This window comes from Apium graveolens, chromosome 7 (genome assembly GCF_009905375.1).
Source record: "Apium graveolens cultivar Ventura chromosome 7, ASM990537v1, whole genome shotgun sequence".
NCBI lineage: Eukaryota > Viridiplantae > Streptophyta > Magnoliopsida > Apiales > Apiaceae > Apium > Apium graveolens.
In genome coordinates, this window is record NC_133653.1 from 238,714,711 (window position 1) to 238,731,826 (window position 17,116).

General features: G+C 31.5%; 1 protein-coding gene and 1 long non-coding RNA gene across 5 annotated transcripts; one reads left to right on the forward strand and one right to left on the reverse strand.

Annotated features, from left to right (window-relative positions):
- Positions 1-4,582: 4,582 nt before the first annotated feature.
- On the reverse strand, positions 4,583-11,701 carry LOC141674492 (uncharacterized). 4 transcript variants are annotated; one of them, XM_074481197.1, is made up of 8 exons: positions 11,543-11,701; positions 7,927-8,271; positions 6,857-7,021; positions 6,430-6,501; positions 6,186-6,244; positions 5,188-5,338; positions 5,033-5,103; positions 4,583-4,938 (listed from the first exon to the last, which is right to left on the reverse strand). In XM_074481197.1, the coding sequence occupies exons 2-8, from the start codon at positions 8,263-8,265 to the stop codon at positions 4,767-4,769; spliced, it is 1,029 nt and encodes a 342-aa protein (XP_074337298.1). In that variant the 5' UTR covers positions 8,266-8,271; positions 11,543-11,701; the 3' UTR covers positions 4,583-4,766. The 4 variants fall into 4 exon arrangements, with proteins under 4 accessions (XP_074337298.1, XP_074337297.1, XP_074337300.1 ...); XM_074481196.1 differs by having other exon boundaries at positions 4,585-4,938; positions 6,430-6,519; XM_074481199.1 differs by having other exon boundaries at positions 4,803-4,938; positions 5,037-5,103; positions 6,430-6,519.
- Positions 11,702-14,167: 2,466 nt separating this feature from the next.
- Positions 14,168-16,513, forward strand: LOC141672935 (uncharacterized). The gene is made up of 3 exons (XR_012555743.1): positions 14,168-14,634; positions 15,563-15,723; positions 15,896-16,513. It is a non-coding gene; the product is annotated as an uncharacterized LOC141672935 (long non-coding RNA).
- Positions 16,514-17,116: the final 603 nt, after the last annotated feature.

The window sequence follows — 17,116 nt, forward strand, 5'->3', positions numbered from 1 at the left end:
ATACTGATATTCTCTTTCAACAAATAATCCTTATCCCTTGATTTTTCTTCCTTCAATGGATAGTTATTTTTTTAGGCACAGTTATTAATAGAATCATCTTGTTCAAATTTCTTTTTCTTTCTTTTCCAAGCATCTTTACAGAATGATGCAACACCTTCAAGATCTATGAATTTGCTTGCTACATCCCTAGATTCCTTCCATTTGGAAATTACCTCTTGTTCAAGATTCAATCGCATTTTCAGAATTTCTTCTCTATTCAATATCATCAGCAAATCATCTTCGGCAGTTAGGCAATCTTTCTTAGCATTCTCAGATTCAAGCAACTGAGTCTCTAGTAAAGTATTTCTCTCAAATAACAGGGCACTAACATTTTTAATTTTAGCATTTTCCATTTTAAGAGATTTCAGAGTGACATGCAAGTTGTATAATTCAGAAGACATATCATTGATAGTTTCTTGACATTCACTCTTATTTAACTTAGAGAGATCAGTTTTGGTTACCTGACTGCTTCCTGAGGTTATCTCTGAATTATCATCTTTTGCCATGAGTGACAGATTTAAAAATTCTTTTTTAAATCCTAGAATCTTGACTTTTACCTCCTTCACAAGGGTTGATTGAATTAGCTTCAAGATCTTTAAACCTTCTATTTGTTGAAGGTTTGCTCTGATACCAATTGTTATTCACTGAAAATCAACTTGGGTTAATTTTTAGAAGGGGGTTGAATACAAATTAGAATTTTTAACATAATTTTGTATTTGAGGATTAAAGACTGAACACATATATTCAAAATTTTCAGGTGGTTGATTTTTTGACTAGCCACCTGAGGTTTATAATGAAAAAATAATTTGTACGATTACAAAGTAATCTCATAGCTGCAATTTATAGTTTTTCACTCAAGAAGGGATATCTCTCTTTCGCTCCTGAGATTGTAAATCTATTTCTTAAGTGATACAACTGCTACAACTTGGTTAATATACCACCAAGTTACAATGCTTTCTAAACAATTAGATAATAGTCTTCTAGGTCCAGCAAGATTGCTTCTGCACTCTTTTCCATGAGGCTTGACAAACGAGACTAGATTTTATCTTGATATATTACTTTCAATATCCCTCCAATTTATGATGCATAGAAATAAAATATTTATTCTCTCTATCAGAATCCAAGATCACATGTAAAGTTTGTCTTGCCTTCCATTTTCTTTACTGAGACTCGAGATTTGACCATTGTCAAGTCACTATCACAAGCTATTTGAGTTTCTTGAGTCGTTGACATCAATTGGATTGTAGTTGACGAATTGATGTAGTTAGTTATTGATGATGTAGCTTCACTTAGCAATTAATAGCTCACTTCACTTAATCAGAATTATATGGCATCAATTATTTATAATTAGCCACCCTATTCTAAATTATCCATTGAGTCAACATGACTTATGAATGAATAACAACATCATTATCTATAACAAGAATCTCATAGTAAATGTTACAAAAACCTCATCAGTTGATGGGCTACTTCTTCAACGGCTTTCCCTTAGGATGGTTACCAGTTGAAGGCTATAATTCGATTTAACATAATTATGCCATGTGATTTACTTATCATCAAGATTCAGGTTTGATTCATAACAGTTACCAACAGGGAAGAAGAAGAATAGAGATGACAAAAAGCTACCAATGGATTAAGAAGATGGATATTGGGAGGGATCATATGAAGACCTCCCTTTTTTTATGGAAGCGTTGCAATGTTAATGTACGAATCTAGGTTGATTGGCTTTTTAAGGAGGATGAGTCGGAAGATTTTGAGAGCTTAGAGGTATTCTTCTTTTTTGATAATAATATTAAATTCACGTTTATGTGCTTTTTCATATTTTGTAAGATTTTGTAGTTAATGGGTAATGTGTGTCTATGTTTTAACAGGAAGTGACATTCAAGAGGCTATTTTGGGCGTTCAATCCGTGCATTTATGGATTTGAGTATTGTATCTCTGTCATGCATATAGACAAGACTCACCTTTATGGTCCATATCATGGTGTACTATTGAGTGTCACGGCAGTGGATGGCCTTAGTCATATTCTTCCAATGGCATTTGATATTGTCAAAGCCGAGAACGTGTCTAGTTTGGAGTGGTTTATGGATAGATTGCGGAGGATTGTGGTAGGTAGGAGGCATGGGATTTGTTTCATCTCTGATAGACATGCTGGGATTATGGCTACTTAGCAACGGACCAGATGATGTGAGTCTTTTGACCAAAATAGATTACTCATTAGACACTTTGTTACAATTTTTTTTGCTACAAATAGGAAAAAGGGATTGAAGAATAGGGTAGTTGAGTTGGCTTCTTAGGTGCAAAAAAAGAAATTTGATTTTATATGGGAGAAATTGTTGATTGAGGAGCCCCGGTCGGCGACATGGTTTCAAGATAAATCATTGAGTAAATGGTTTTTAGCACATGATGGAGATAAACGTTTTGGAATGATGACCACCAATTATGGGAAAGTTGGAACAACACGATTCTTGAAGCTAGAAAGATCGAGATTAGTTCCTTGGTTATAGCACTATTTTTTAAAGACCGTTGAGTATTTGGATGAAAGGCGGTTGGATATTGCATCCGAGGTATCTAGAGGTTGAGTGTTTATTAATCATACAAGTACGATGTTGAGTCGGTCAATTGTGCGTGCTAGGGGACATAGTGTCAAAGTCTTTGATCGACATTCTTTTTTGTTTAAAGTAGTTACTAGGAAGATTGACAAAAAAAGGTAATAGGCAATACAGTTAGAATTCACGAGTTTATATGTTCTTGTGGGAAATGACAAACTTATCGTATCCATTACTCTCATTTGATTGCTTGTTACGTTTATGTAAAGTTGAGCCATGAAGCATTGGTTGGTGAAAACTATAAATTAGAGAATATATTGATGTTTTATAATGGTGTATTCGAACCCATTCCGAGCAAAGGAGATGCTCGTTGGCGGACGGGTATTAACTTTTCAAAGGTGATCCATGATAAAGATGTTGAGAAAAAAATGGAAGAAGAAAGTCCACCAAATTAAATAATGGATCTTCAAGCACCAAATGGGAACATTGAGTTGTATAATTAATGTTATGTTGCATTCGTAGTAGACATTTAGAAGTGAGACTTCTTAAGTACTGAAATTTATTAGTATTCAAACTTGTTTAGTATTATTATTACCTAAAAATATTTGTTGCATTTAGAGATTTTTATTAATCATTTTATGCATATGTGTCTTTTACTATCGTTAATTTTATTGCAATGCTTTTAATTCTGTTCCTAGTGTTTATTTTGTATTTTTTAAAACTTTTAAGAACTTACAGTAGTTAAGAAAAGAAGCCTTCCACGAGGATGTAAAAAGAGAGAAAGGGGCGGTTCGACACTAATCCGCATTTTGCAAGCTAAACGTTATGGCGTCTAGCATTTATACATTTTTTTTTATTTTTCAAAAAAACTACAGTAAACGAGCTATAAATTCCCGTTTTGGCCACCTACGTGACTTCATCTAACGTTTTATCATTTTTTAAAATTTTAAAGAACTAAGCAAAATTTTTACTATGTAGTGTTTTGCACCTTAACGGTTTATATTCTAGCGTTTCAGCCTTACGTTTTTCTATGTAGTTTTTACACCTTTTTTATTTTCAAAAAAAAACTACTATAAACGAGTTATAAAGTCGCGTTTTGGCCCCTAACACGACTTCGTCTAAATTTTCCATTTTTTAAATTTTTAAAAAACTAAGCAGAACGTTTTATTATGTAGCATTTTATCCCTTACCAGTTTATGCTCTAGCATTTTGCTATTTAAATGATAAAAACAAGCAAAACGCACAGCAAAATGATGTTAACCCAAAATACTGAGCAAAGTGACGTGATGAATTGACATTTTGGGTCATTATTTTTAAAAGTGATATTTGAAAAAAAAATTACTCCAAAATGACATTGGAGTGACACCCAAGATAACAGCTAACTGACAATAAAACAGCTTTATTATCTCCCTCCCAAACTAACAACGTAACATTCTTTAAATCCTCTCTTTGGTTGTGAATTTCCATCTATCTTCTAGCTCATAAAAAGCTTCGCCTCTCTGCACTATTCTGCATATTTTCTCCTGCCAAAAGATTTTTCAAACGTCCAAACCCTAACTTGTGATTTGAGTCCCTATTCGGGTTTTTTTAATAAAAAAACCACACTTAAATATAATTTTTTTTTAAAAAATCCGGTTTTATATAAATTAATTTTCAAAACACAATTTTTTAATATTCATTTTAAAAAATACGCTTTATAACTTTGGCAATCTAAAATGCCTTTAATTTCTTTTCTCAAAATTGATTTTAAGGTTGATTTGCAACAAAAAAAGACAAGGGATACAATATATATTAACTTTAAGATCAGTTTTTCGAAAATTGAAATAAATTTTCATTTTGGGGTGCCGATGTAGATCATATTTTTGAAAGTAAAACTTCAAAAATTTATATTCTTTTTATAATAAAGTTTAGAAATGACCGTACTTTTCAAAAAAGTTTAATAATGTAGGTATTTGGTAATTTCCCTTGATTTTTTTGGTTAATATGTGCACCAATGCTAATAGATCAAAGTGCAGCTTTTCTTTATCTTCAATTAGTCTCATCTAACATTTTGGTCAAAGAATTACAAGTCAAACCAAGAATTCTGTGACTTACGGTTTATCTGCTGTCTTCCTCATCTTTCATCAAACAATCTGCACTCCTGAAAAACAGGAGGAAGAACTGAGTTTACTTTCTTTGCTACAACTGTGAGATACTTTCTTCGCTACAACTGTGAGAATAACAAAACTCTTTTGACGTTAAAGTAATACAATGATTTTGTAATGCTTTGGCAAAGTTACAAACGACGGTTTTTCTGAGCGGTCTCAAATGTTTGAATATAGTAATACAATCTCCAAAGTGTGGTGTTACCCTGAAAAAGTTTAAAACAGAGACACTGTGAGAATAACAAAACTCTTTTGACGTTAAAGTAATACAATGATTTTGTAATGCTTAGGCAAAGTTACAAACGACGGTTTTTCTGAGCGGTCTCAAATGTTTGAATATAGTAATACAATCTCCAAAGTGTGGTGTTACCCTGAAAAAGTTTAAAACAGAAACATCAGTGTCATAAGATCAACCGGGGATGGAAACAGTTCAGAGCTCGTGTTGCAGTGCTTACCAAGTTTTCTATATCAACAAAAATCTCATCAGGTGAACTGTTTGTCGAAGGTTGACTATGCTGAATGAGTTCCACAACACGGTTAAGATTTTTGGGTGGTAGTTTCCATATCAGCTTCCGAAGCTGTTGCTTTTCTACCAGGGTCATCGGCCTGCCAATGAAAATCAAGCACCCTTGCGTCGAAACTTCAACAAGATTCAGATGGAGGATTCAAACTAATTCACATGTATAAAAAGATATACGTATTTTCTTTAAAAACTGTTGTATGCTAAAAAGATATGTACGAACTTAAGATTATATATTTCCTAGACATTTTGTTCCTACTATATTAAATATGGAAGGACATGGTCTGCGTTTCAACAAGTTTGTATAAATATTAGTCACTAATCAGTCGCGTCTACATTATATACAATAAACTTAAGTAGTGACTTCACTTTGTTACTCTTAAAAATCGAAAAACATTAATAGTCTAATCTTTTCCAATTATTTGACCAAAATTAATCATTTTTGGACTCATGAACCCAATTCTATGTTTGGGGTAAATCTAAGATAATAAGTTAATAACTGCATTTGTCATTTATTAAGGAGCCTGAACTTATAAACTAATATCCATATATTTTGATGATTATAAATTTTTGAATATGACATAAGATTTGCTTGCAGTTTGAACAGCACAACTGAGATGTCAAACCGCAACCTGCACCACACCACGCAGTTTATCAAAAATCAACCTGCAACCGCACCACAGAAAAATGAAACCACATAGTACGGCATGTGCAAGTTATGCGATGTGGGCGGTTTGTTGAACACCCCTAATTTCCAAACACAGTGAAACATGCCTAAACATCAACTGGATGGATGCAAAAATGGTAAAACTACATGGTCTTTTTGTTAAAAATATGAAGCACAACGGCAAACTTTTCAACATTAATTAATAATAGAAAATTTTAAACAACATAATCACCTTCAAGATACTATATGGATGGAAAACGACAAACCTGAAATTAAACATAACTATGTCCAGAAGTTGTTCAAGCTGCTTTTTCTTGCGTTCTAGCTGAGAGAAAGAAAAAAAAAGTCAATTAAAACCTAATTTTGACATGTTCTTTGTAAGTTGAAAGCTCCACTCTTATAAACAAGTTCCATAAGATATTAACAAAGTAATGTGCAATAGATATTCTTTTCAACATAGAGGGCACAGTAATTTGAACTTTGAAGCTTTCTAATCGTAAAAGAAATTACCATTACAGATAGTTCATCTGACATTTTCTTCATTGTTTCCTCTACCTTAGGACCTTCAGTTCTAAGAAGCACCTGCATATCATCACTGACCTGAAGAAAGCAAGAAAACATAAAACTAACAGTACTTCATCCAGTGTTTTAATAATCTACAGATCTGGTCTAACTAGGCAACCTAACCATTAATTAGATATCCGGGAGATTTTGAAATGATTAATCGGAAACAAATTGATGTTACTATGTTAAAAATTAGTTATATTATATTTATTCAACTGGTTAAATTCTTATTACCTACCTTTTTTGATTTTATATCTCTAAGCAACCTACATTTATAAATTTAAGGATAACACTTTGACGGGATTAAAAAAATATGAATCAGTCTAGGTAAAAAACATGTACAATTGAATAAAGAGAGGTAGTAGGAACATACCTCTATACTATGATTGGAACTAGTAGGACTAGTGGAACGGATAGAAGATGATGAAGAACACAGCTTGAGTTTTTTACGAGGATTTCCACCATTCGCCGCAGGAGAGGTTGAAACTTTCTCCTTATATCTTTGTATTCGATGCAAAGCAATGACTGGGTCTTCAATCTAGATTAAAAAATTATTCAAGGTCCACGACATAAACAGAAATTTAAAATCAAAGCAGTAACAAGCAAGATTATGAATACATACATCTTTTTGTTAATTTACTTGAATATTAACTGATTTGGTTGATGATTACAAAGCAATTATTTCCATCAACTAATAAAACACTTGAAGCAAACAATCACCTAACGATATTTAAGCTGATGCAAGTTTTAACTAATTAACTTGTCAAACATGGTGCTTGAGCTTGAATATAGCACGTCAGATGTGGTTTCACATCCACCGTTCTCATTGCTCAAGCTTATCGAATCTTGAACCGGAGATAGATAAACAAACATCGTCCAACTACTTGAATAGAGCTTCGTTTACCATCAAATAAGTTAAGCGAGTCTAGGCCAAAGCTTAAACTGTTATTAAATAAACAAAATAAATTATTTAATCTGGGTTTAATAAACAAGCTTGAGGATTCAGCGAAGCTCGAACTGGCTTTATCTGTAAAACCAGTCCCAACATCTAAATAGACCATAACTCTATTTTACATAATACTTCATCGATCATCAATTACCAATATCCAATTAATGAAAATACACATTTCCGTCAATAGATACAAAGCACCACATTAGTTACCGAATTATCCTTTTGTCATAGATTACAACTTCACAACTTTTGTACTCATTCTGCTAACATATTAAAAAGAGAAAGATAATCTCACCAAGTTATTTTATATCCTTATACTTGAGCTGCTGTAACGCTTGGTAGTCTATATTCATTTCAACTTAAATATTTAAAACCAATGCATAACAAAACCTAAAGAAACTCCTAAAGTGTTTATCGCTAATTCTGTAATGCATATCATACAACTTAGTTTTACAAAGTAAAGAAAACTAAATAGAAAGAAGAACAAATACCTCTTTAACTTCCTGTGTGAGAAGAGGCACACTCTGTCGAAGCAATGCATTTAATCTTTCCTTCTTAAAATCAGAAAAGCTTGCTCCTAGAGCATTACAAAACAAGGCACTGATCCCAGAACTACTTTCATCTTTTCCTGTGTAAATGTGTTTAGAAGAATCTATCTCGCTGATGATTCCACGATTTCTATCAGCCAATTCAAAAGTCTGAGATGCACATGGGAAGTACCCTTCTTCTAGCGAAAGCAGGTATGCAACTTCACGTGTATAGTAACCAAAATAATCTGGTCCAATTTTATCTTGCTCTGGGGATAAGTCCTCATCGCCTGAAGCTTCCATTATAATCTAAGAAAACAAGATGCACAGCCAACAAGAAGTTGTTACGATCAGCAAAGTCATACACTTGTAAATTTATATAAAACAGACTCTGGACTTGGGAGCACTGCTATTCGAGGAAGTAACATGTCAGGCTGTGAAGAAAACTTCTAGAGAGCCAAAATCATGTAGTCCACGAAAAAAAGCTCAAAAATTATTATTATTAAAAAAAAGACAGAAAGAAGGTAGCTACAAATCTTAAAAAAAACACTTCATCTGAGTTTATTCATGTTCAGAAAAACCTCTGACTATAACACAGAAAAAACTTAAATCTCCTCTCACAGAAATTAGCTAAGTACTGAAGCTAACAAATAAATTGTCTATTTAGACTATCTGTGATAAACTAGTAGAAGAAACTAGAGTGAACCACTATACTTCACAACCCCTCAGATCATCACTGAAAAAACAAGTATCTTTGGCTGCATATACGATCCGATACAATCCTCCTGCCCAACATAATTTCACACAATAATAATTATAGAATTAATTAATTAATTTTATGACCAGCTATAACCAAGTCTCACTTAGCTTTAAGATTATACTATTAACACTTTAAGTTATGTATTGCGACATCTAAGCTTTGACTGATTCCTCCCAACTACTTTACCAAGGGAGAGAGAGCCCATAACTTCATTATTAATTTTGTCTTCAAACCGCCAAAATTTAGAAATAATTATTTTTTAAGGGACTGGGGGCACGTGTTTATAGCCATAAGTTATAATTTAACCATAATGCTCCTTAATCACATGAAAGATTGATACTTATTCTTATGAAAACCCTGCACACACATGCATGCATGCATCCATCCATGCATGCATGCACACTTAAACTATTTAATACTCTCTTTGTCCCATAAAATTTGTTCAATTAACATTGTTTTCAACAACATTAAATGAAATATATCTATTTCTTCAAATTTGCCCTTACTAATAACAAAATTAAAAAAAAATAATAGATAGAGTATAAAAAGAACGAAGGTGCTTAGTCACCAAACACCTTACTAATTAAACGTGGACAACTTAAGCATTATAATACAGAATTTAAACTTAAATTATATTAAGGGTAACTAATAACATAGTTGAATATCATAATGCAGCAAATGAACATTTTAAAAGTACGTTTTTTTATCTTGGTAAAACATTAAATTAACTAGTCCTTGTTACTTAAATAATTTTGAAAATATAATCTCCAACTTACTATCCAATTTCATGAAATTTCTTTTTCTTTCTCCTAACAAGTTGAAAGGTCATCACCTCATTATTTATATAATTGCATCCTTGAATTTAAAATTAAAGAGCTTCGATCTTCCATCTCACAAAATATATTATTTTGGAAACTATTGGGGATTATTGCTTTCCATATCGCTCAATTATATTCTACGATGCAGAACAGTAGAAAATTCAATAATATAATTTCAGATAAGTTCACTGGCACGAAAGTAAGTTTTTGTTATTCCATTACAGAGAATACCGCCTTGATTCAAAAACTAAAAGCCCCTAATAAAATTCAATGATATTGTTATTGTCTTAGTCAAAAGGGTACAATATCATTAGTTATTAGCCTATATACTTCTACGATTCCCATCTAGAAAAAGCCCAGAACTGTATTTTTGTAGAACTGTATTTTTGTAACTCAAATGCTTGAAGAGCCCCCACAATATGATTAGGAAATATGGTGAAAATATTTTGAAGTATGTGAAGTGACTTGCACTGCATTTACTAGTGTGCTGGACACCATGAAACCAATTAAGGACCGGGAAAGAACTCATATGGTTCTATTTAGAAAAACTCTAGATAGTTACAAAATTCAAATCTTAACCTACTCTATTCCTCTTCATTGACATGGTTAAGCTTTAAGATCTTACGGGGAAAACTTTTTAGCACAACCACAATACCCTACTGAACAATCCAAAACACATATCAATAATCATATCCTTAAAAAGTATTAAAAAAACTCAATTTGAACAGGACTTAATTATATTTAAAACAAACAAATCCCAATTTAAAAAGAGAAAATATAACCTGACAGAAAATTGTGCAAACTAAAGAGGTTAATCTGTTACTTACTGTTGTTCTTCGTTTCTCTAAGTGCTTCAATATGTAATTTAATTAGACTACCTATGATTAAATTGTTAAAGCAGTAAATTTTTTATATACATCTATCAGTTTTAGGTAATTCCAATGTTACAACAGGACACCTGACCTATCATATAGTCAAACATAAGTCTTGCAGTTTGTACTTGGTTAGTTTATTGCCCAACTTGTTTTTGGAATTTATTATTTCTAGGTGTAAGATTGATCTCGTTATTATTTCTAGGGCTCTTAGATCTTTACCCTTAAATTTTTTAATAAAAACCTGATTGTGATTCAATTTCTCATCTGAGGAAATTAATCCTATTGGCCTCTGTTTATTTTGTATATATCTACATCTTATATTTACTAGCGCAGAGGCACAGAGCAATCAAATACATTGCGAGTTATATTCAGAGAATGACCATCTTAGTAACAAAACATAAGACCAATAATGACTTGCGGTCAATGGAATACTTTCACATTAAAGACCCTTACAATGATTAAAATGCGGTTATTGTTGATCTATATCTTGGACTATAAAATAAAACTGACTACATTAGTTGTATAAAGTACATATCCATTACTGTGAAGCTACGTTTCCTGGACTAGGGTGCAAGTCCCAAACATGGCAAGTTTAGAATTTTTCAAATTTGGCAAAATTTAGATTCTTGAATAGGAATCCAAAATCATTTCAAGAGAGTATAGGAATTCGGCATGCAGGTTACACAGTAAATTAAAAAAAAATCTTGACTTGAAACACACAAGCACGCATTCCTAACCCATAAATGGTTTGGACTTAATTATAACGACAAGTTGATAAAATAAAAAAATAATAACTAAAGTAAATACATAATTTGGTTAATTTAACTGACATGCAATACACACCTGAAACAAATTGGGCAAAGGCCAATCGCCACAGTAGGAACAAGTAGCAAAGACGGTTAATTAAAGAAGCCAAAAAAAATGAAATCTTGAAGAATCCGAAAATTAAGAATGTGGTAAAAACATGAGTTAAAAATGAAACCAATTTGGCATGATTATAGCAAGCCCTAATTGTTATCATCATTATAACTCATATATATGTGTGTGCAAATAAAATACATGTGAAACCCCAGAATATAATTTGAACTGAATCAAGAAAATTAAAAGAAGAGGAAAATTAAAATCACCTATAAATTTATGAGATCTTAGCTTGTTCCTCGCCCAATTCCAACTCTACTTTGCGCTTGTTATTTGGTTGATTAATTAGTTTTTCTCTTTCAGGTGTTTGTATATACACTTTGCATTGTAGGCTGTAAGTATATAATGGACACTTCACAGGGTTGTCCTTTATCCTTCCTCCGTGTCTTTCTGACTAATTGTTGACCAAAAATTAAAAATTACTCACAATATTGTTTTTAAAAATGCAATTAAGTTATATGGAGAGCACCTTTTATCGGAGACGACTTATATTCTGCGAAAAAAATTATAAAACATATTATTTTGTAAATCATGATCTGCAGAGTTCATTATTTTATTTAAAATCTTAAATATCATATATGTATTGTACGTAAAACATTACAAAATGTTTAATTATAGGAACCATGTTTAGTTTGCAGTTTGCGGAACATAAACATTTCACTCATTAAATTTATTGGATATATAACAATTTTAATGAATTAGTGATATTTTTTGAACATACTTAACAAAATAATATATTTTATAATATTTTAATTACAGAACACATGTGGTCTCCGTGATCTCCGATAAAATAGTGGTAACCATACAACTTTACTCTTACATTATAATACGTTAATCTATTCACCTATATATTTAATCAATCAGATAATTTTAAATTATTTTAAATGAATCATCTAACATTCTTAAATTTTAAATCAATTACATTATATTAAAAAATTCCCTTCCTCGTAATACCTGAGTTTCTTTTTTCTATAATACCGGAGTCTACTATCTTATGTAGTTAACCATTCAGATAATTTTAAATTATTTTAAACCAATCAAAGAACATTCCTACATTTTAGACCAATTATTTTATATTAATAAACTTCCATATTTACCATTCCCATCCATTTATATCAACCACGGTTAGTTAACCATTCTAACTTAAACCTAAAACTCAATACTAAATTTTATACAATCATATTACCTTATTAGGTTTTCTTCCTCATCTTTTAATCAAATTTAAATTCAAACAAAATTAGTCATTGGCATCGATCCCTTGATTATAAAAATATTAACTTCAGGTAGCGAAATCAATCTAATTTAAATATTATAGTTATTTTACTTAACAAATTCATATATTAATGTTTAACCAATCAAAAATTAAGAACTTGATAATAAACAAATTTCAATTTATAATTCTTAACCATGATTTTTTGGTTTGGTAAACTAAAGATATATAATACACACTAACGTCACAACTTTATTAGCAAATTAGATTCATACAGTCTTATACTATGAATTCAAAATTCAAACTTTTATATTAATTTACTCGGAAAAATTCATTTCCAATTTTTATACTCGAAACACAGAATCCTCCTATATTTTTCCCATGCGAAAAGAATTCTTTGTTTAACAGGTAACCTATTTTATTTTATTTCTTTGAAATATGTTTAAAATGTAATCTTAAAGTACCTGGCCCATATCCGTAATTTGAACCTGATGTAGTATTAATGCCAACCCCAAATTCGGGAATTACCATGTCCAATTTTAAGTAATAATCTACTTAACAGTATAAGGCTTAAAGCTGTTTTTCGGTGTAATTACTACAAAGTCCTTTCTTTTTTTATTTACAGTACAATGTCACTCTAATCTATACAAATACATTGGCACCAGTACTGTTGATGATTTAATCAGCAAATACATGTATGAAACTTGAAAATTAAATGAAGAGATATTGCCCAGACAAGACAATTTGTTGTCTGATTTGTGGCTCATTTAAATTCAAAAATCAGCTCGCTTCTTGGACATAATTTAGGAGAGATACAAATGCATCTTCCTCCCTCACAAACAAGATATGTATATATCATCATGTATCATCTGTAATTTTATCTAATATTATAAAAATTGAGGACCCTTTTTATGATTCCCCCTCTAATTTGAATTTCAAAATGCATGTTCTGCCTTTGTTCATGTATCATCACATATAACTAAGCTTATATTTGTTGTGTTCATTTTCAAGGGGTCTGTGTTCTTGGTTAAAGATTAGGAAATGGAATGAATATAAACAATTCTATCACGAAACGCGCGACGCTTGTTCTGTCTAATGACTATGAGTAATCGAAATTTCCATATTAAATATTATTGTTAATTCTTCTCCTATTTAATAGGGTGTGTTTAAATAGTTATATTTCATGAAGTGATCAGGGAAATTATCATGTTCAATGTTGTTGTTAATTCCTCTCTTATTTCATATATTCATATGGTCTATAATATATGTAGATTGATGATCATCATCATAGCTCAATGTGTTATTTTTTTATATGTCAACTGATCATTGTAAATTATTTTTAATTATTTAGATTTCATGAAGTGATCAGGGATCACAGCAACAATCAAGCAGAGGAACTTGTTCTCTCTCGAGTTTGTGGGTCTTTTATTGCAAGGCCTTAATTAATTTTCATTTTTGGGATGTTGTTTTACTTATATTCTGTAATCTTCAATTTCACCTTAGGGAATTATGACATATTCATGATAAGAATGTATCAAGGGACACTCATTGACCCTTAGGTAGTCACAATCACATATGTAATTTTCTAGCACCATAATATAAATACACAGAACCACATGATTGACATATTTTATGTCTCAAATGTGTGTCAACTTCCTGTTAATGAAGAAAGTGCTCGTAGAGACCGTACTGAAGATTATTTGTCCACAATAGTGGATGATATGTCTTTGCTATCTAAATCTGGAGACCCCTCATATAATTGTGAGTGTTGCATAGCAAACACCTACAAAATATACATATGTTTGTAAATCATAACATACACCTGCAAAATCTCACAGAGAGGTTTGAAGATGGTCATCGACAAAAAAAGAAATGCAGACAGAAGAAGGGATTTTATTTAGAGTTTGTTAGTTCATTCAATACAGATGGAACGATAACTATCTTATTGGCTTATGTTAAACTAATGGACATTTTTCTGATTTGTACAGTGAGCTATGAGAGTTCAGTAATGAAGGAGAATTTTGATTTGGGGGAAGATATATCCAGCAACATCAACACTGGAGATGTGTACACCATCTTCGGTTAATAATGGTATGCATAATTTTTACACCTCTAAAAAGAAAAATTTGTTTAAATACATATCAAATTACTGTTAGTGTATACTGAAAATATTTATTTGAAGTATATACATTTATTTCTGGCCAGTTTAATTGAGAATCATTTGAATGTTTACATGTTGTCTAATATTATATATTGTGAACAATCTAGTATCAAATGGGATACAGAATATTAGATTGTTAAATACGGTTATATAATATAATAAGGTTCACAGCACAGATGGTGTTGGACAATCCACTGGTATGGCTGTAGTATTATTTACATTAGTTTATATTGACTAATAAATAATACTAGTATACTTTGTGTATATTGAACATGATCAAATTTAGAATTGTTCTCTTAATACTGATTAAGAAGAAGAACTAAGATTCTATGTTATTATTAATGCTTGGGTTTTTAATCCGGAAATAATAATTGACACGTGTATATTATTTACATGCTTTGATTTATAAATGAAGTAATTCTTTTGAATTATATCATTATATTTTGGGTGATGGAATTATATACATGGTGAATATTATTTATTGAAGGAATCCATGTCCTGATAATATTCGGGTTAATGATGTCCCCTTGAAAGCTCAAAAAGATTTAATTATGTGAAACCCTGCAGGTGGATTTTATTCTGGCATAATTAAATAAAGGTTGAGTGGATGATCAAGGATAAAAGATATTAATTAAATAAATTATCAGTAATTTATTTAATTAATGGACATGTGATATTTTAAACATGGGGAATTTAATAAGCAAATAATATTGGAACCGAATTAATTAAATTGCGGTATTAGGAAAGGTAGTGCAAATATTAATTCTTTAGTGGATTTAATTAATATTTAATTACATTGGGCTAGGCTCAAGATGTAATTAGAAGGTCCAACCTAATTATCCATGGTCCCTATTGTAGCCTATATATATTCTTATTCTCTTCTTGCTTGGGAGGGTGTGAAAACATATTGTAGCCACCAAGGAGCAAGAAGAGAGGTTAACTTGAGAAGACGGAGGCCACACTTCACTCAAGGGAATTTGGGAATATAATAGAAGAGCGTGGAATCAACCATTAACAAGGTGATTTTTTTTCGTAATCTTTATCGTAAAACATAGTAACACCCCAAGTCCGTGGTTCCCAACAATTGGTATCAAGAGCCTGGTAATGGGTTCTACGTTTTATGATATAATGTCTATGTCGTAATTATATATACGTGTATATAGTGTTTTACTTGTATTGGTTTTGATGCAGGTTGTTAATCCACTATTATGGCCATGTATATTTTAATTATGTGTTTGGATCCCACGTGGTTTAATCGTGGTTAATTTTTTATTTTGGTTTCCATGTAGTTTAATCGTGGTTGTAATTTACACGAGGGTTGATCGTGTTAGAATAGATTTTACAAAATTAGTTTTGTATTAGATCTATTTTTTTGTAATTATTTCGGGTATTTTGTAATAATTATGTGCGATCGGAAATCAATTTCGGTGGTTTTTTGTTCCGTTGTGCAATTACAAGGGGCTGCTGTTGGTGTTCGGATCGAACAAACCAAAACAAAACTCAACAGAAAGGGAATGGCGGCTGGCGCGTGCAAAATCTGGAGAAACAGGGGTAACGCAGGCCGGACCTGCGCAACAGGTGAAGTTATGGCGGTAACTCAGGCCGAACTTGCGCAAAATGCCTATTTTGGCTGTAACGCAGGCCGTACCTGCGCAACACACCCAGATTGGCTGTAACGCAGGTCTGGCATGCGCAACAGGTGCTGGCGGCAGAAATCTTTTTCTCGAGAGCTAGATTTTTTTTCAAAGGGCCATAATAGTGGAAAATTTATTTTATTTTTTTCCATTGATTTTTTATTTATTGCTTTAAATTTATTGATTATGTGTGTCGTTAATTATGTGTGTAATTCCTTTAAAATTGCATGTTTAACATAATTAAGATGACATGGACATAAATTTTATTTATTGCTTTAATTAAATATTATATGTTGTTAAAATTATGTGTGTATTTTGAATGCATGTTAGACATAATTGTAACGACATAGGGCCCCATTTAATTTTAAAATTCCTCAATTTTAATAAAAAATCTAAGTGGAAGAGGGAATTAATATGACATTAAATCCCATGGTCTCCATTATTGTTTGTATGTAATTTAACATAAAGACGAATATAAATTATATATACGTCACCCATCGTGGCATGTAATTTATGGTGTCTAGAATGTTATAGAAATTACTAGAACAAACTTCTTAAATTAATAAATTTTAAAAAGGAATAAATACGAATTTTCTTTATTTCTGATATGGGGCGATTTTGTCAAAAACGGGTTCATCGAACTTGTAAGGCTGTGGGTATTAAGCGAGACCGATGTGACTCCTCCACTACCTGGAAATCAAACCATTGATGAATATTGAATTGAAGTATTCTATTCAAGGTAAAATTACGAATATTGGAAGGTATACACGCCGCCCAT

Coding starts and splice junctions, on each gene's coding strand:
- LOC141674492 (XM_074481196.1), bottom strand. CDS start 8,265: ATGGAAGCTTCAGGCGATGAGGACTTATCCCCAGAGCAAGATAAAATT. Junction 7,022..7,926: donor TCACACAGGAAGTTAAAGAG/GTATTTGTTCTT, acceptor TTTTTAATCTAG/ATTGAAGACCCAGTCATTGC. Junction 4,939..5,032: donor GCTCAGAAAAACCGTCGTTT/GTAACTTTGCCT, acceptor AAACTTTTTCAG/GGTAACACCACACTTTGGAG.